The sequence below is a fragment of the Hyla sarda genome, chromosome 13 (genome assembly GCF_029499605.1).
Source record: "Hyla sarda isolate aHylSar1 chromosome 13, aHylSar1.hap1, whole genome shotgun sequence".
Lineage (NCBI taxonomy): Eukaryota > Metazoa > Chordata > Amphibia > Anura > Hylidae > Hyla > Hyla sarda.
This window is the reverse complement of record NC_079201.1, coordinates 41925519-41946033: the sequence shown is the minus strand read 5'-3', so window position 1 is coordinate 41946033 and position 20515 is coordinate 41925519. Positions and strand designations below refer to the sequence as shown.

At 41.7% G+C, this 20515-nt stretch overlaps 1 protein-coding gene across 3 annotated transcripts in view; it reads right to left on the bottom strand.

The window, feature by feature from the left end:
- The window catches only part of TMEM94 (transmembrane protein 94), a 413777-nt gene that overhangs the window by 336406 nt on the left and 56856 nt on the right, over positions 1 to 20515 (bottom strand). For 2 of the 3 annotated variants that reach the window (XM_056550488.1, XM_056550490.1), the window contains exons 4-5: positions 7814 to 7938; positions 1720 to 1856 (exon numbers count right to left, since the gene is read on the bottom strand). In XM_056550488.1, the coding sequence (XP_056406463.1) occupies positions 1720 to 1856; positions 7814 to 7938 (262 nt within the window). The remainder of the gene's footprint in view (positions 1 to 1719; positions 1857 to 7813; positions 7939 to 20515) is intronic. The other variant, XM_056550491.1, reaches the window with a different exon arrangement.

The window sequence follows — 20515 nt, the reverse complement described above, 5'->3', positions numbered from 1 at the left end:
CTCAACGCCGGGAGAAATAAACGAGGAAGCGCTCGTGCGAGGTAAAGCCCTGCGCACCGAAAGCAGAGACCACCACAAGAACACTGCCAGATCCCGCACACCTGCAGTTCCCTCTGCCTCCATGCTCCCGGAGCGGACCTACAGAGCGTACCGGACCCAAGGGAGAAAATATGACAGGGGGTGTGATGTGCCAGCACCCCGAGTCTACAAGGCCCCATTAAGGACCTCCAATTTCTTCGCAGGGGAAAAAAGTCCCCCGCACCTTTCAGCTCCTTCCCTGACAGGGAAAGGAAAAAACACTGGTGTGGAGAGGAAGGGGTGGGGAATTTAACCTCTCAGTGTTTTTTCCTGTCCCAAACAGGAGGAGGAGGTAATCTCATGGGTGCTGTCGTGGAGACATGGGGGGAAATGTCAACTTAGCGATCTGGGTCGGATGGAGGAAAGGGAGAAGAACAACAATGATCAGAGAAAGTGTCCCCTATGGTCTTTGGTTTTATACAGCAGCTGTCAACTTTCCTAATATGAGCAGAGGAGATGGGGGCAGAGCAAGGCAGGTGATTGTGGTGGGGCCCACATCTTTGCCTATGTAACAAAAAATTCTTGCACTGGCCCTGGTTGAACAGACAAAAATAGCTAAGTCTTACTCTCTGAATCGTGGGGCAGTGCAGCTTTTGTAAGTAAATGGACTAAATCCATACGGGATAGAGTGATGGCAGTTTTCGTGTTACGATGCAAACTCATTCACTTTAATTAGCTGTGATGCAGCACTAATCAGGTAACCTGTGTAGAGGAAGAGAAATTGCCCATAGCAACCAATCAGATTGCTTCTTTCATTTTTAAAAAGGCCTCTGAAAAATGAAGGAAAAGCAAACTGGTTGCTATAGGCAACTGCACCACTCTATACAGGTTTTGATAAAACTCCTGCGCATGAACTTTGTTGAACAATCAAAAAAGGAAGGAAAAATTATCCGCTCACTCCTCCATGCATGTAGATCCACAGGCAATGTTCAGCCAGGTGCAAGGGGCGTTGCAGCCGCTTGCAGGGATTGATTAACGCAGAGTAAACTCCAGATGGTGTGAAGTATCCCAGAACTCAAGGCAACAGTTCCATTAAAACATCCAGCTTTATTTCCGACATTAAAATATACAGTGGGGGGATCCATAAAATCACATAATGACCAATGCGATTCAGGTTTACCCTTTATTAAGGTCAATAAAGCTGGATGTTTTAATGAAAATGTTGCCCCCATCTGGGGTTTACTCCGGGTGTTGAACAAAGTTGGACAAAGTGTCCACGCAGTCCTTGCTACAAAAGTCCATAGATAACCTGTCAACAGAACCCTTGGACTTTTATGTATTATGTACATTACATTATGTAAGCCATGTACATTAGACATTTTGGCTAAACCGCAGGAGGTAGAGAAAGATCAGGTCATGTTTAATTTCAAGTGCCCGATACCTCTGCTCTCAGGAATATAAGCTGCTCCCAGAGAGGTTCATGTGTACAAACAAATGTGATCGCTTTATAGCCAAGTGTTTGTGTGTATGGAAGGATCTGGAGACATAGTTGATAGATGACAGCTACTGCATTTGCATGGCCAGCTCTGGGAAAGTGCCTATTAGTTACAAATAGTGGTTTCACTATACTGTATGCCTCTATTTTTGGAACTATGCAATACCATTATAAGAACTGAAATTCTGTGGACATAAATAATTTACCATCAATCTGAGTTATGATTCTCTGCAATCTCCCTTCCACTTCTCTTTCCTTCAGCTGCTCATGTCGTCTCATTAAAAACAAGTCGAGAAGAATCAACAGCAACAAAGCGCATGCGTTAACCACCTCCGACCTCTGACTAGAAAAGATCACCATATGTTAGATTTAGACAAATATTAAGAAAAATTAAAACATTCAATGGCAAATATACCTGCACTTAGGCATGGGCAAAATACTATACAGTTTAGGAATCAGTTAAGCAGAAAGCACCAATACTATAGGTGCATTTTTATCCACAGTTATATTACTGTAAAGTTCCTGGCTCACAGTATCTGTATATTTGATTGCAAGGACCAGTGACAACACAAGAATGGAACAAATTTTTGTTGTTGATCTTTACAGTGAGCAAAGGGTATACAGACAAGTACATAGCAACCAATCAGATTGCTTCTTTCATTTTTCAGAGGCCTTTTCAAAAATGAAAGAACCAATCTGATTGGTTGCTATGGACAACTGGTCAACTTTTCCTCTGCACGGGTTCTGATAAATCTCCCCCACAGTCTAGAAAACATTTGAAAGAACCATGCAGCATAAAATACTTTTTCCAAAATATTTGATAAGGCTACAATCTTTACAGTATTCCCATGTTCATTGTTTACATATTGCCCCCATAAGAGTATGTTCACACAATGGAATTTTCATGCCCATAAACTTTGTCCTGGTGATTTCAATAGGAAATCTGTGCCATTGTTCAAGCTGGACAGAAAAAAAAGATTTTATAATGCAATTTTTAAACAAAATCAAGAAGTGGATACATGAGGAAGGAGAATTACGAGCCTTTCCTTCACATTTCCCATTACTTCTGGCTTTGGCTTAAAAACTGCAGCAGGAGTTAAAAAAAAAAAAAAAAACTGCCAAGTTGAAACACAGCCTTACTGAGGCGGCTTTCGCAAGGAAAAACATGCAATTTGATACACATGCACGGGGCTAACCCGCAGCATATCAAAATGGCAAAATCTGAGGATTTACCTCAGATTTCTGCGGCGTATTCTCTTACAAATCTGTGAAGGCTCATTCTGTTAACCCCTTAAGGACTCAGACCATTTTGGCCTTGAGGACACAGGAAATTTCCATGTTTGCTTTTTCGCTTTTTCTTCCTCACCTTCTAAGGGCCATAACTTTTTTATTTTTCCCCCACAGACCCATATGATGGCTTGTGTTTTTGTGTGACCAATTGTACTTTGTAACAACACCTTTCATTTTACCATAAAATGTACAGCGAAAAAATAAATAAAAATAAACATATTAGTGGGAGAAAATTGACACGAGAACCACAATTCTGCAACTTTTGGGGGGTTAAATTTTTCGCAGTGCACTTTATGGTAAAAATCAATGAGATTAAAAGATACCCAATTTATATAGTTTTTCTATTATTGTACAAACTTTATTGAACAAAATCTGTATATTTTAAAACCATCCTCTTCGGACCCCTATAACTTAATTTTTTTGTATACAAAGTATTTTTATTTATTTTTATCTTACACTGGTAAGGAGACCTCCGGCCGCTATCTTAGCTGATCTGCCACAGGCGATCAGATCAGTTATTGGAACTGTCGCATAGCAGCAGATGCCGTGACCAATATTGATCTCGGCATCTGAGGGGTTAATGGAAGATCAGCATGATAGCTGATGTCCGCCATTACCAGCGGGTCCATTGCTGCGGATAGCAGCCGGGACCTGCAGTCTGATGCGAGCACAACTTCTGCACTCGCTTCATAGCCACAGCAGGATGCAGGACATACATGTCCATCATAATAGACCAAGTCCCAGGCGCCCAGGGCATACCTGTACGCCTGGGACATGCTTTTAAATTTAATTTCATAACTCATTATAATTGTGAGGCAATAAATATTTAAAAAATTGAAAAGAAAAATTGGCCCATTATTCTGAATGACCCTACACTTAAGGATCTTGTACCACTGATTCCAAGCATAACATAGATGCTTGAAAAATCTTTATAATTTAGTTGCTCCGAGCAGACTTATGGAATTATCCTCTGACATTGTTCAGACTGAATCATGTTGTGCCCTTTGCCGCTGTTTGTGCTGTTCTCTTATTAAAAATAAATAAAATAAATAAAAACTTTTCAGACAAAAAAAGTTTTTAAGATTTAGGCTGGAACTCCACTGAGATTTTTTTTAGGGATCGACCGAAATCGTTTTTAGGGCCGATACCAATACCGATAATCGGTGGAGGTTAGGGCCGATAGCCGATAACTTATACCGATATTCCGGTATAAGTTATCGGCTATTTATCCCCCCGCGACACCGCTGCAGATCATTGATTTAAATGGGGCGCTTTAAATCATAGCACTGCAGTGGCGTTTGCGGTGCCATAGGCCGCTGCCACCCGCTTCTCTCCCCCTGCCTGTCCGGGGTCCTGAGTCCGATCACCGCCACCTATCACCGCGATCGAACCCCCCCCCCCCCACCTGCCGCACCGCACCGCGTCCGCCCCACCCCCCCGGCCCGCCCCCGCCCCATTGCCTCCCCCATCCCCGGTTTTATAATTATCTGTTCCCGGGGTCCACTCTACATCTGGCTCCAGTGGCGTCCTCCTGAGCTGTCACTGCGCGCACTGATGGTGACGTCACGTCACGCACGTCACAGCGTAACGCAGGACGCAGCAGGAGCAAGAAGTAGCGTGGGCCCCGGGAACAGGTAATTATAAAACCGGGGATGGGGGAGGCAATGGGGCCGGGGCAGTGCGACGTGGTGCGGCGGGTCGGGGGGCGGTCGCTGTGCGGCGGGTCGGGGGCTGTTGGGGGGCGGTCGCGGTGCGGGGGTTGGGGCATTATCGGCAAGGTAATTGCCTATACCGATAATGCCCATAATCGTGATTATCGGCCGATAATATCGGCCATACCGATAATCAGTCGATCCCTAGTTTTTTTTGCAAAAACGGCGTCAAAAACGCCAATTTTCCCGCACGGCGTTTTTTCAGTGGAAAAATGCCACGTCCAGATGTTAGCTGCAAGTCAATGGTAAACTGCAAAATGCCAGATTCACTTGGCATTTTTCAGTTTGGCTTTTTTTAAATCCTTTTGGCGTTTTTCAAAACGCCCTGCAAAAACCTAGTTTGGCGTTTTTGCCCTGAAATCGTGGCGTTTTCCTCCCATAAAAGTCTATGGGAGAGCAAAAACGCCAAGAAAAACGCCATGTTGGTTTTAAATTTTGCGTTTTTGCAGCCGTTTTTAATTCTTTTTTGGACTTTAGCGATCCCCAAAAAATATGGAGATACCTTTTTTATAAAAATTTCGTAGGGTACCATAAAAAAATTTATAAAAAAGATACGGTAGTGATGGAAAAAATTGTACCTAACGAAATGTATCTTTTTTATTACGAAATGTTTATAAATTTTTAAACAGCGATCAATTTATGTGAGCGGGTAAAGCGCTAAAAATGTAGCAGACAATAATAAAAATGTAGTGTGTGTGCGTGTTTTTCACTTTTTTTAAAAACATTTTTTAGGTAGTACTACTACTCCCAGCATGGAACACACTGTTCCATGATTGGAGTAGTAGTTACCTGTACTTATTGACAGATCGCCGCTTGCGATCCTCCTGTATAATATATAGATGCGGTGGCCGCTCTTCTCTGGTCCCCTGCACTGACGTATATATACACATATTCATATTTCCCACAGAGAGCTGTGATTGGCCTGATGGTTCCAGCCAATCACAGCTCTCTGTGAGAAATCAGAATGTGTATATATACGGCGTGCAGGGGACCATAGGAGAGCGGCCGCTGCATCTATACATTATACAGGAGCATCACAGCGGGTGTCAGGAGTGATACCCACAGTGATCTTCCCTTAACTACAAGTACTACTACTCCCATCATGGAGTACACTCTGCTCCATGCTGGGAGCTGTAGTACCTGCATTAATAGACAGATCGCAGCCGGTGTCAGAAGTTACACTCGCTGCGATCTGTCTATTAATGCAGGTACTACAGCTCCCAGCATGGAGCAGAGTGTGCTACATGTTGGGAGTAGTAGTGCCTGCTAAAGGCACATCACAGCGGGTGTCACTACTGACACCTGATGTGACCGTCCTGTCTATAGCAGAGATGCAGAGCGGCTGTATACATCGCTCGCATCCCTGCTCTGCACTGTACTCCGGGCAGGCCGCTCATTCATTCATCTTTTCCTCAGAGCTGTGATTGGCTGCAACCATCCGGCCAATCACAGCTCTGGGCGGAAAATATGAATGGCCAGTGATGTGAATAGAGCAGAGATGGGAGCGCTGTATAGAGCCACATCACTGCTATATTATGGATGATCACATCGGGTGTCAGACTGACACCCAGGGCGATATGTCTATAGTACAGGTACTACAACTCCCATCATGGAACAGTCTTGTAGTACTACATAAAAAATGTGAAAAAAAAGAGAAAAAAAAAAGTTAAACGAACACACACTTTATTAAAAATATTAGTTAACATTTTGTTATAAAAAATAAACATTTAGTTAAATACATTTTTACATCCCTAGTGCATCCTTTTTTTTTTTTTTTTTTGGTACCCAACTATTTTGTAAAAAAAAAATAAAAAGCAAAATGGGCCAAAAACGGCCAATTCCACATAAAGGCAAAAACACCAGAAAAAACGCCAAAACGCAGGGAAAAACTGGCAGTTTTTCTGAAGTTTTTTGAGGCGTTTTTATGCCACAAAAATCGCCATTTACTTGCTATCCTGTGCTTGTAATTTACAATACGTGGGCCGCACTGTTCAGACAGTGCGGACCCGTATTAATAAGCACAGGTGGAACATCAAACATGGATTCATGCTCCAAAGTGTTTCAAGACATTTTGCTACTGTACATCATGGTGTTTCGGATTGTTTGCGTTTCAAAATAAATGAATGTATTCCAAATAAGTCATTAAATAGAAACCAACAATGAATCAATCAATAGAGAATCCTTTTGGATTCATAAATTAGTCACCTTGGCGCCCTCTGGGCTTAATGAAACAATAGAGAATGTCCGATAATATTGTAACATATAATATTATTTGATAGTGTTTGTTGATAATTACCCAATATTAATATATTTTTTTTTTATGGTATACTTCTGACGGTATTCTCATATTATAAGAATGTAATTCTGGCAAATGTTAATATATAAGGGTTTTTGCCTTCTTTAAATTTTGATACTAAACGCTGTGGTGTGTATGAGCACCAGTACGTTTTATACGCCTGTGTGGTATATGTTTATATACACAAATGTTTTATATTTTTTCATATGTTTTGCATGCACTATACGTTTTTTTCTGCTCTTTTCTCTTTTGTCCCTGCGGATTACATATGTATTTTTGTTGTCATTATATCATATGCCATATGCGTTTATGTAAGGGTTAATTCTCAGGTTTATTACCTTGGGAGTTGCCCACCTTTGCTATGCCTGAGGAAGCTGCGGTTGTGCAGTGAAATGCGTTGCATTCTGGTGAATAAACAGGTTATCTCCTCACCACTGCACCTGGTATCTGTTTGGTCCCGGTCAGCGCCACGAATTTCCTATTACGATTGAAGCCTTACTCTGACTCATTAAGGTCAAAATGGGCTGTGTCCATAAGGGGTTAAAGCATAATGTACACTGGTTAAGCGCTCCCAATTGCGCTCCTCTATAAACAATATTTTGTACACTGAGGCAGCCTTGAAAATTAGTAGTCAAGAGTCTAGAGGTGATGGTGGAGTGTGCATGTGTGTTTATAACCAATAAATAAAATACATTGGCCCAAATTTATCAACATGCCTAAAACCAAAACTGTCTAGTTTCGTCCTTAACAACCAAACACAGGTTAGATTTCATTTTACTAGAGCTTAAGATATGAAAGCCGAGCTGTGTTTGGTTGATGTGGGCAAAACAACAGCTTTGATTTCAGGTAGATTGAAAAATCAGGGCCAGAATGTTACAACAACTATCACAATGTGACAACCTGTCTTAAGATGCAAAGACCTGCAAGATATGACCATCGGCTTTCCGTAGAAGAATAAAGGTGTCTGCATACATAGAATTTGTATAGCAATGCAAGACTCACCTCCCATCTGGCTGGCTTCCATAACAACATAGGAGCAGTAGCATTGCAGCCAACATCAGTGCAGCACCAGACCAATGAAAGCAAGAGGAGCGGTTACCATGATAGAGGAAGGTCTGTGTCCAGTCCTGCGGAGAGAAAACCTACCTATAAAAATATGACCTTGACGTTGTAAAAGACATGAGGCACTGCAAAGGGCCAGTCCTGAAATAAGTTAGCAAGCATTTCATACAGATTAAAGTCATATAAGAGAAACAGAACATTTACCAGTGTTAGACTGTCTTCCCCTCCCTGAGACAGCATTGTTAGGGTACATAAAGATGTTTTGCAAACTCCGAAAAACAAAGTAAATTAAGATTTTGCAGAGGTAAATATATTAAGACCTTTCACTCAAGTTTTTTTTTTTTTCAGGTCTCCTTAGTGGGTTTAAGCCATGGCTCTGGCTGGGCTAGGACCGGTGAAAGGATTTTTGTCCACACAGTCAAAAGTGCAGGGCATAATATTGTGCATCCCACCATCATGTGAATGTAAGAGAATGGCAGTGTGTACAATGTATGCATTGACGCTCACCAGGTATAAAATAATACCTCCTCACCAAGACAACATATTACTACTGCAGTGACTAATGCCATCATACTGTTATTATATAAAAACCACTATACAGAGGCCAATATCACCTCTATACATGGGACAAATAATTGAACCACATAACGACCACTACCACGACTACCATTACCTGACTAAGGGCCCTCTTTGGGCCAGAAATGCGTTTTACTGTGCTTAATAAACCTCCTTTTACAAAATTGATGACTACAGTTGCCCTATGATTGACACTGCAACTGCGCATGAGAAAGTTTCTGTTTTCTGTGTTTTTTCTAAAGCCACCAATAAGGCAAAGAAAGATATGGCTGTATTACTGAGCTACACAGCTTTTACACAATGTGTACTGCTTTAGGGTGTAAATCCTGGTGACCGTTGCACTTTAAGGACACAGTCCATTTTGGTTGTAAGTAGAGATGAGCGAACTTACAGTAAATTTGATTCGTCACAAACCTCTCGGCTTGGCAGTTGATGACTTTGCCTGCATAAATGTGTTCAGCTTTCAGGTGCTCTGGTGGGCTGGAAAAGGTGGATACAGTCCTAGGAAAGAGTCTCCTAGGAAAGAGTCTCCTAGGACTGTATCCACCTTTTCCAGCCCACCGGAGCACCTGAAAGCTGAACTAATTTATGCAGGAAAAGTCATCAACTGCCGAGCCAAGAAGTTTGTGACGAATCGAATTTACTGTAAGTTCGCTCATCTCTAGTTGTAAGGACCCAGCCAGTTTCATTTTGCATATTCATTTTTTCTCCTAGCCTTCTATTATTTCCTCCTTGCCCAAACTCTTATTTTTCCATCTTCTGACCCATATGAGGGATTGTTTTTTGCACAATCAATTGTACTTTGTAATGGCACCTTTAATTTTACCATAAAATGTATGGCACAACCCAAAAAAAAAAAATTGTGAGGAAATTATTTTTGGGAGGGTTTAGTTTTTATGCAGTGCACTTTATGGTAAAACTAACATGTTCTCTTCATTCTGTGGGTCAATATATTTAAAATAAAACATGTTTACATGCTTTACTATTACTATACTTTTTTTTTAAACTCAAGCTTTTTAAAGAAAATTTGTATGTTTGACCCCTATATGGAGCTGTATGAGGCTTCGTGACTTTTTGATCACTTTTTATTTCATTTTTATGGGATGTTATGTGACCAAAAAGCAGCAATTTTGGACTTACATTTACATTTTTAATAGTTCAGACATTTACACGTGGCAATATCAAATATGTTTAATTTAATTTAGTCTCTCTATCCCATCCACTTAAAACACCCCCACAGCACAATGCTGCCACCACCATGCTTCACAGTAGGGATGATATTGGGTAAGTTACAAGTAGTGCCTGGTTTTCTCAAGATAGGACTCTTAGAATTGAGGTCATAAAGTTACATTTTGATTTCATCAGACCATAGAATTTGTTGTTTCTCACAGTTTGAGAGTTTTCTAGGTGCTTTATATACACTCCTGTGAGCTTTTATGTGGTTTGGGTGAATTAGGGGAAGGGATGCGATACAGTATTTCTACATACACATTCATCTTATTTTATGTCAACAATTTGTCTAAGCCTGTAGTAAAGTCCTTAAAAAGTACCTATTACAAAAAACGTTTCTAAACTAACTCAGGTTATGTTCCCTAACTACTCCTGACACTTCTCCCATCCTTAAATTTTTTTTATAGATTTAAAAAGCTGTGTATCTTACCTTTCTTCTTGCTCACACAATGCAATCTCCCAGCAAGAGAAAGTGGGTGTTTCCCAGCAGGCATGACATCACTGAAGCCTGCTGGGTGACCACTTCCCTCACATTGTTGCAGTGCTTTGATAAATAGAAGAAGACCTCAGGCTCTGTGCATCTTTCAGTGAGGCTCTTCACAGCTTTCAATGAGGCATTCAGTGAGGCTCTGTGCAGCTGTCAATCAAGCTCAGTGCAGAGAAACACTTCCTGAGTTTGGTCTCTTGCCAGGCCAGGAGGAGACCAAACTCACTGTATTAATTGTGGCAGGGAAAAGAACAGAGCCACCTAGTGGCCATTCTTTCTATTATGTTAAACCTATTTATGTTGATAATTTTTAAATCAAGTGAATGGGAAAGTGTCTGCTAACTACACAAGGAACACTATATTAAAAGTTTTATTTGGTGACAGGCACTCTAAATGTTTTTGCTGTAACTGACAAGTTGATTAACCCCTTAGCGGCAGTTTTTCCGTTTTTGCATTTCAATTTTTTCCTCATCACCTTCTAAAAATCATATGCTGGCTTATTTTTTGCACCACCAATTCTATCTTGCAGTGACAGTCATTTTACCAAAAAATCCACGGCGAAACGAAAAGAAATTCATTGTGCGACAAAATTGAAGAAAAAATTTCATTTTGTAAATTTTGGGGGCTTCCGTTTCTACGCAGTGCATTTTTTGGTAAAAATGACACCTTATCTTTATTCTGTAGGTCCATACGGTTAAAATGATACCCTACTTATATAGGATTGATTTTGTCGTACTTCTGAAAAAAATCATAACTACATGCAGGAAAATTTATATGTTTAAAATTGTCATCTTCTGACCCCTATAACTTTTTTAATTTTTCCGCGTACGAGCCAGTATGAGGGCTAATTTTTTGAGCAGTGTTCTGAAGTTTTTATCGGTACCATTTTAGCATTGATCAGACTTTTTGATCGCTTTTTATAGAGATGAGCGAACTTAAAGTAAATTCGATTCGTCACGAACTTCTCGGCTCGGCAGTTGCTGCTTATCCTGCATAATTTAGTTCAGCTTTCAGGTGCTCCCGTGGGCTGGAAAAGGTGGATACAGTACTAGGAGACTCTTTCCTAGGACTGTATCCACCTTTTCCAGCCCACCGGAGCACTTGAAAGCTGAACTAATTTATGCAGGATAAGGCATCAACAGCCGAGCCGAGAAGTTTGTGACGAATCGAATTTACTTTAAGTTTTCTCATCTCTAGCTTTTTATTCATTTTTTTTAGGATATAAAAAGTGACAAAAATACGCAATTTTGGACTTCGGAGTTTTTTGCGCATACGCCATTGACCGTGCGGTTTAATTATATTTTTATAGTTCGGACATTTACGCATGCGGGGATACCACATATGTTTATTTTTATTTACACTGTTTTTTTTGGGGGGGGGTTGATTCAAACTTTTATTAGGGAAGGGGTTAAATTACTTTTATTAACTTTTTTTTGCACTTTTTTTTTGCAGTGTTTAAGCTCCCTTAGGGGGCTATAACACTGCACACACTGATCTTTTACCCTGATCCCTGCAAAGCCATAGCTTTGCATGGATCAGTGTAATAGGGGGTTGATTACTCAAGCCTGTAGCTCAGGCTTGGAGCAATCAAACGCTGATCGGATGCAACGGAGCAAGGTAAGGGGGCCTCTGCTCGCATCCTAGCTGATCGGGACATCGAGATTTTATCGCGATAGTCCCGATCAGCCCGACTGAACTACCGGGAAGCTTTTACTTTCATTTTCGACGCAGTGATCAACTTTGATTGCCGCGTCTGAAGGGTTAATAGCGCGCGGCACAACGATCTGTGCCGCACGCTATTAGCCCAGGGTCCCGGCTATGAATAGCAGCTGGGACCGACCCGTTGTGATGCGGGGTCACGGCTTGACCCCGTTTTAAACACCGGGACCGGGCGCAGGGCGTACAGTTATGTCTTGCGTCCTTAAGAGGTTAAAGGGGTACTCCGGTGCTAACACATCTTACCGCTATCCAAAAGATAGGGGATAAGATGCCTGATTGCGGGGGTCCCGCCGCTGGGGACCCCCGTGACCTTCCACGCCGCACCCTGTTAGGATCAGCCCCCGGAGCGTGCTCGCTCCGGGTCTGATTACTGGCGATCATGAGGACAGAGCATAGTGAGGTCACGGCTCCGCCCCCGTGTGACATCACGCTCCGCCTCCTCAATGCAAGCCTATGAAGGGGGTAACATGCTGATTTTGACGTCATAACTAGCAGCCCAATTTTGTCAAATGTAAAAACTAAATGTACTTCCTTGATTAAAGCAGAACTCTCTCTGAGAACTCTCTGATAGCATTTGGGAACTATCTGAGCTTCTTGCTGAGAAAGTTTTATACCAACATTCTGTCTGGTGTATATTTCTTTATGTCCACACTCATTATTATACAGCAGCAGTCACACACATTTTAAGGCCTCTTCAGCAACATCCTTGACAGTTGGTGTAAGAAGTGTGATTCTGGTTCCCTGGACCACACTCGAGGGAAGAGCCAAGTCTGGTGGGTTGACACCTCTAGCTATCCAGGGCAATCTAGGCCTGCTCAAGCAGGGGCCTGATCAACCCCACGAAATGTGGTAAGTCTGCTGATTTCTTTATAAATCTGTAGCTTATCTGTGTTTATTGAGCAGGTCTACAAGCCTGGGGGATGGTTATTGTCAAACCGCTAGAACTAGCCCAAACGACCGGGGATCTCCCCACTGTGTGGTCTCAATTTCTAAGAGTTCTGAGAGTTTTTAGTGGTAAGTGACTGACTGCAGCTGTTAAATTTAAGTTCAGAAGACAGAGCGCAGGGAGAAATATGCATGTCACATTTTTCTGCAGCCTCGTGTAAACAATCCCCTTTCTCTGGCTCACTGTGAGCTTATCAGTATCACAAGGCTAAGCGTACCAAAACAAGTGAAATGCACTGTTTAATAAGATTCCTTCTGATTTTTGAGCTGTAGGGAATCTGACAGACATTCTAGATTTAGAGAATGTTTTGCTTGGATTTAGATTTTTGACATTTTTAGATCTACTCAGTGGATACGGTCAAGGGAATTAAAAGTGTCAGATTTTTTTTCAATTTTTTTCAATTTTTTCTCTGGTAATAGGGATGTGCATCTGGTAAATTTCCCACAGGAGACACATTTTTGTTTTAAATCAGTCAAGTAAACTTTTGCACTGGCTGGTAAATTTTGAATTGAGAGAGAGTGTGTTGTACCAGTTTGAGTATACGTACCAGAAAGCAACTTTTGTACTGCTGAGGTGATATCCCATTTCAATAGATGTACAAGTGATACATTTTGTGTATCGTACTGCTGGTAGATCCAGTCCAGTATATTTTCAGTGTATCTTTGGTAATTTTTTTAGCGTACTGCTGATACATTGATTTGTGTGTATCAGAAGACAAACTTTGGATGTCACAATACGCACTTTTTTTTTTTTTTTGGTGCTGAACACCAATCTGTGTTCGGCCAATCCACTGAGAGATCTTTCTAATAGTGTAATTTGCAACCCTCATTCTTCCTGAGACATCAAAAGCTTGAAAATTGTTCAATTCCTGCAATAGTTACCCTTTTAAAGATAAAAATGAGCCGTTTGCACTCAGCATTTAAAGATTCAATTTCCTCACTCCCTCAATGTGAAGAGGCACGTGACTTAGTGATGCACCGGGAGGAAAATAAATATCTTGATAAAATGAAAAAACTAATGTCTATATTAAATTTCCATGAGAAGGGTGGATTACACCCAGACTTTCTTCATTATCACCTTTGTTACTGGCCTCCATGATGCTACCAAGAAAAAGCTTACGGACACTAGGCCTGAGTATGTAGAACTTGAACCAAAACAGCTCTTACTCATTGTCAAAGCTATTGAAAAGCAAACTGAAGTGGCACCTACTAAGAAACACTCGGGTGTGGCAGTCTGTCAAGATGCACCAATGATGCTTAATGCTACAGAGCAATACCCGGTTCAGAATTATGTTCAGAACCCTTCCTGCTCAATACAGTGTTCTGAATTATGCCCCTCGAAAACCACCCGTCAGAAACATCATCTGCTACAGATGTGGTAAACCCGGACATTTCGAGCAAAACTGCAAAACCAGACTTCCTCCTTCCAAATATCGAATGGATTCAGTCACTGCAAGGCCAATGATGTCACAAAAAAATGTTATAATATGGACCAACAACAATCTGGACCTCTCTCTGGACAGCTAAAACACTCCAGGATGAATCAACAATGGACACTCGACAACAGAATGACTCCACAGAATCCAGCTAATCATGTCTCATCTAGAAATTATCAAGAATCTAGATTTGAAAATAATCCTCGCTCCTCCTACAATTCAGACTTCCAAGAACTACCTTATCATCCTCTATAGGACAATGGCAAAGACTATACCCGATGTCTATCTGCAACAAATTTCGGACCATGTCTGGTCCAAAGGCCCAGATGATATTGGACTCTTGCCTGTTCCACCTGTTAAGGTCTTTTTGAAACCTGGTGCCAAGATTCCAAAAGTATCCCAATATCCTCTAAGATCCAATCAAGAAGGTTCTCTATCTGAACACATTACAACTCTTCTCAAGAATGGAGCGTTAATCAAATGTGTTTCCCCAGCAAACACCCCTTTGTTTCGGGTAAAGAAGAAGACCCCAAAAGGACAACCTGAAAAGTTCTGAATGGTACATGATCTTCGTGCCATTAATGCTGCCACAATTCTAGATACTCCCATTGTTCCCAATCCGAATACTCTGCTTAGTTCTATACCCCCAGATGCCAAGTTCTTTACTGTTCTGGACTTAGCCAATGCTTTCTTCAGCATTCCATTGCATCCAGACTGCCAATATCTTTTTGCCTTTACTCACCAAAGGTGGGCAGTACACCTGGACCCTCTTGCCACAAGGAGCTCAGAACTCCCCTAATCACTTTTCTCAAATTTTATCCACCTGTCCGGAACCATGGGTAGGAGCCAATCATAATGTGACTTTACTTCAATAAGCGGATGACCTTCTACTCTGTGCCACATCGCAAGAGGAGTGTGCCACCACTTCAGTCGATCTTTCTTTCTTTGTTTCAATGAACTGCAAGGTGTCTCTTGAAAAAGTTCAATGGGCACAACAAAACGTAGTCTTCCTAGGACATTGTATCTCTCAAGGTGTTAAACACTTGACAGAAGACAGGAAGCAAGCCATACAAGAGCTTACTATACCTATAACTGTTAAGCAACTACAGGCTTTTCTTGGTATGATCACTTACTGCCGACAATAGATTCTGGATGCCTCAGCACTGATGCAACCACTGTATGAGGTCATTCCAACTATAGCTCAGAAGCAACCACTTTCATGGGAGGCCATACAGTGTTTGAACCGCCTAAAAGACCTTATGTCCACTCCAGGACTTGGCATCCCCAATTATGAACTACCATTTTATCTGTTTCTCTCTGAAACAAAGGGCTATGCCTCTGGAGTCCTTGCACAAAAACATGGAGACAAATTGAGACCTTTGGGATAATACTCATGCAGACTAGATCGTGTTGCACGAACTGCACCCACCTGCCTTCGAGCTGTGATAGCTGCTTAAGACCTTTTGGACAAGTCCTCGGACATTATATCATTATCCTCGCTCCACATGATCTGAAAGCTATTTTAACTCAATGCCAAAGAAATTCACTTTCCCTGCAAAGACAAGTGAGGCTTCAATTCTCTCTCTTACTCGCAGATAATGTCACTCTTCAAAGATGCACAATCCTGAAAATGATGAAGACGTTGGTGACCCTAAGCACAATTGTTTAGAGTTTATGGAAATGGAGACGTCACATCTACCAACGGTCCAAGAAATACCATTGGACAATGCAACCTTTACTCTCTACACAGATGGGTCCAGATATACTGATGAAAGTGGCAACTTCCACACAGGATACTCAGTAGTTAGCCCATTCGAAGTTCTGCGGGCAAGACCACTCCCTCATCCGTCGTTTCAGCACAAGAGGCGGAACTTATTGCCTTAGCTTAAGCCTGCCACATTTCGGAAGGACAAACTGCCAACATCTATATGGACTCTGCCTATGGGCATGGAGTGGCGCTGGACTTCGGATTGAAATGGGCCCTGAGGGGGTACATGACTGCAAATGGAACACCTATAAAGAACTTTGAAGCTGTCAGGACCGTGATTGAAGCCTTAAAATTGCCTAAACAAGTGGCAATCATCAAAGTAAAAGCACATGGAAGATTGGACTCTGAGGAAGCCAAAAGGTAATTTCTTGGCAGACCAAGCAGATAAAGAAGCTGCAATACTGCCCCTTGCTCGAGAGGAAGCAGGCGTATATGTGGTGACAAGAAATCAGAAGACGCTCGACTCAAGACGCTCGACTCAAGACGCTCGACTCAAGACGCTGAAACAGTTCAAGACTCAAGCCTTGGACAAGGAAAAGAGTATATGGGAGAAAATGGGAGCTGAACTCAGTGAATCAGATGGCCTATGGAGAAAAGCAAACAAGATTTGTCTTTCCCCAAGCCCTTTACCCGGGGGTGACTCAATGGGCTAATGGAGTCACCCACAGAGGAAAAAACCAAATGATCACTTCTATCAATAAAATCTACCTTGCAACAGGAATAACACCACCAGTTGAACAATATATCAAGGAATGCAACACCTGTAACCCTGGAAGAACAGAAGTTACTCCTAAGAAACATTTGGCCAAACCTTGCTATCCATTTCAGAGGATCCAGATTGACCACATGCAATTGCCCAAAAGAGGAAAGTTTGAGTATGTGCTAGTAGCGGTGGACATGTTCTCAGGATGGCCAGAAGCCTACCCAGTCACTAATATTACCGCAAAGACTACTGTAAAGAAACTACTAACAGAGCTGGTATGCAGATTTGGGGTCCCTGAAGTAATTGACAGTGACTAAGCACCAGCTTTCATTGCGGACATTACAAGAAAACTTTGAAAAATGGTGGGAGCAGACCTTGGACTCCATACTCTATATCATCCTCAGAGCAGTGGAAAAGTTTAAAGACTGAATGGCACCCTAAAGAATAAAATCCAAAAAGCCAGTAGAGAACTGTCCCTTCCATGGCCAGACGTGCTGCCCATAGCCTTGTACTGTTAGAAACACACCCCGACAACCAAAAGGCCTAACCCTATATGAAACCCTTTTTTTTGGGGGGGGGGGGGTCCCTAAGCTAGGATGTTACTACCCTCAGCAGCTTAGTGCAGGAAATGATAGTTTGGTATGTGTAATCACACTGTGTAATGAGCAGAGAGTAACACATGTTGCAGTTTACTCTTCCATTCCAGATCCAGACGCTGAACCAGGAAGTCACGATCTGCAGCCCGGAGAATATTTCCTCGTGGAAAGACACATACAGGGCCACTGGAACCTAGATTCGAAGGTTCTACTAACAACTCCGACCTCGGTGAAACTGGGAGGAAAATCACCATGGATACCCGCCTTGCAAGGAGGGTTCCTACACCATGCTCCTGATACATATCCTTTTTCGTATAAGTGGAGTGCAAACCCAGCAACCCAATACGACTCCACAACACTACTGGGCCAACTTGACAATAACCCAAGGGTTGTATCCCAAGTATTGGTATAACTCTTCCAGTGCCCGAGTGGTTACCTTTGAATTTGACTACTGTGACATAGTGAATTGTCCCGAAGTGCCTAAATAATGTCTTAAGTATGGAGATGACAATTCAATATACATATGTGTGACGGATGACTACTGGGGGAACAAATGTGATTATTGGGGAGCAGTGGGATGGAACACAGGGACTGACTGGGACTATAGACCACAGAGTGCCAAAAGAAGAAAAGACAATACCGGCAAGTCTCTAATCCAGAGATTGACACTTCCTAAATCGGGCTCCTGTAATAAAATTGGGAAAACTGGTTCTAGTATGCCTCTTACCATGAAGATAGAAAACCCAGGCCCACAAGATCAGGGGGAATATATTCTAGGGTTGTACATGGCGGGACACTCAAAGAGAAACTGGGGACAATTCAGCCTAATAGACATGGCCATTTTAAGTGAGTTCGAAGCTCCATTAAGACCATTAATAAATGCCATACTGCAACATGGATCTAATATAGGAGTCTCAGGTGAAGGATCAGTCTGGATAAAAAGGGGGGTGGTTCACACGGAGCCATTTGTCTCAAACAAGATCCCAAACCCGTTTTTTTCTTTTTCTCACCTGAACCTGAGACTATTAGGCGGAGTATATTGTAGGGAAAGATTACGTCAAAATATCTTTTCAGGGGAGAATTGACAAGTTGATTACAATGATTTTGACTGCCGATCAATATATATATATTAATACTTATATATTTATAAGTCCTTTCTAATGCTGAAAAAATATATTTGTTACCTACTCTTAACCTATATAATCCAGCTTGCTATGTGCTTGCAACTAAGATAGAGACCATAGAAGGACGCCCAGAGGTCCAAGAGGAGACGTCAGAAGACAAAACATTTGAAGAAGATACAGATTGTATGGAGAGACAAAGATCTGGGTTTTTCCAGTTTTGAGTATAAGAGCCGCATAAGTGAACTTTGGCAAAGAAAGAAATGCTTAAATATGGTAATATATACAGAGGTAAAGCTTAAATAACCAAACAAAATTTAACATGCTGATTTTTGAAGTCATAACTAACCGCTCTTTTTTGTCAATTGTAAAAACGAAATGTACTTCCTTGATTAAAGCAGAACTCTCTGATAGAACGCTCCGCTGGACCCCCCCCCCCCACAGTTACGATATCCACACCAGAGGCATGGACTACTACAGGCTTCCAAGGAACAGGAAACCAGGAAGAGAGGGATGTGCATCCTTTTTGTACTCTGGGTTTCCTGTTCCTGGAGGAGGAGTCCATAAAATTTTGCTATTTGTATGATCCATTTCAGTGATTCCAGGAATCTCCTAGTCTGGAGAACATTCCTTTTAGAGTGGCAGGGGAGTCTGTAATTAGAGGGCGATTGTCCGAATATAGTACTATATTTATACATAGGGGTATAATAATTACCGTCATCTTTGGTAAAGGTGATCAGAGCAGAAGATATCCCGAACAGCAGGGCTTTTAAAACAGTGTCATGTTATTATGCATCCTGTAGATCTTTGGATGCCATGAATTTGATAAGGGAAATGATTAGGGAAATGAAAGTAGAACTTGTGCAGAAGTTCGAATTTATTTAGGAGCCAAACCAGGAAATAGAATGATATTTTCCTTCCTCTCTGATGTAATGGGAAATATCACGATATTCTTTCAGATCTCTGACTCTGTAAATCTGAGGCCATGTTCACAGGACTGAAAATGGTCATAATGTCTGCCTGGAAAATACATTCCACACATTTGCTTGTTCCGGCGGCACTAGGGCCACTTATAAAATCAATCAGCTCATAGTCGGCAGTGCAGAATCCACAGAAACACTGAATGGTTTAATGTTTTTGCGGATGCCAGAATAGGAATTTTCCAATGTTCCTCACTGTGCACAGTGCAGCAGAATCACACTGAAATCAATAGGAACTTGCTGTAGTGGAATTTCCCATCGAATTCCGCTCGGAAATTCCACCCTGTGAGCACAGCCTAAGACTCCATGCAAGGTGGCAGAGGATTGGCAAGTGGAGACCATTTCCTAGGAAGGTAAGGAGAACACTATTTTTAATTGTCCTGAATTACCTCGAGAACCCAATGGTTTAGAGTTATATTATGCAAGCAATATCAATAGTCTATCACCCATTAGAAAGGGGACATTGCTTTCCTAAGGGCTGGAGTAGGTGGAAAATGTTTATGTTCCCTAGTGCTTTTACCTTTAAGGTGCATCTCCAACTGAGAAGTCTAACTATGCATAGTCCATGCTGCCACATCAGTGGCTGCAGTATCAGAGCTGAAGAGGATTAAAGAGTCCGCCTCAGCTCTTCCAGAAAGGTGTCCTGCTTTTTAAACTATAGGATCTCTGACTTAGGAGGCATCATTATAGGAAGGGGTTGTCTCCTTACAAACCTTTGCTACCCGAGTGTTTATCTTCTGCTATGGTTCCTTCCCCTTTAAAAGAATTTTTTTTTTTCTTCCTTTCTTGTTCTTCCTGTCCCTTTCTTTGAGAAAATTAATAGCTGGGAAGTGAAAAACACAGCTATGCAGTTCTTTCCACTTTCCAAGGATCATGGTGATCTGAACACCAAACCCCTACTGATCAAAACTTGTGACATGTCAAATGACAGGGACACTTTAATGAGATACTCCAGAGGAAAAATATATATATTTATTTTCAAATTAACTAGTGCCAGAAAGTTATACAGATTTGTAAATGAGTTCTATTTAAATAGGTCAAGCCTTTTCAGTACTTATCAGCTGCTGTGGAGGAAGTTGAG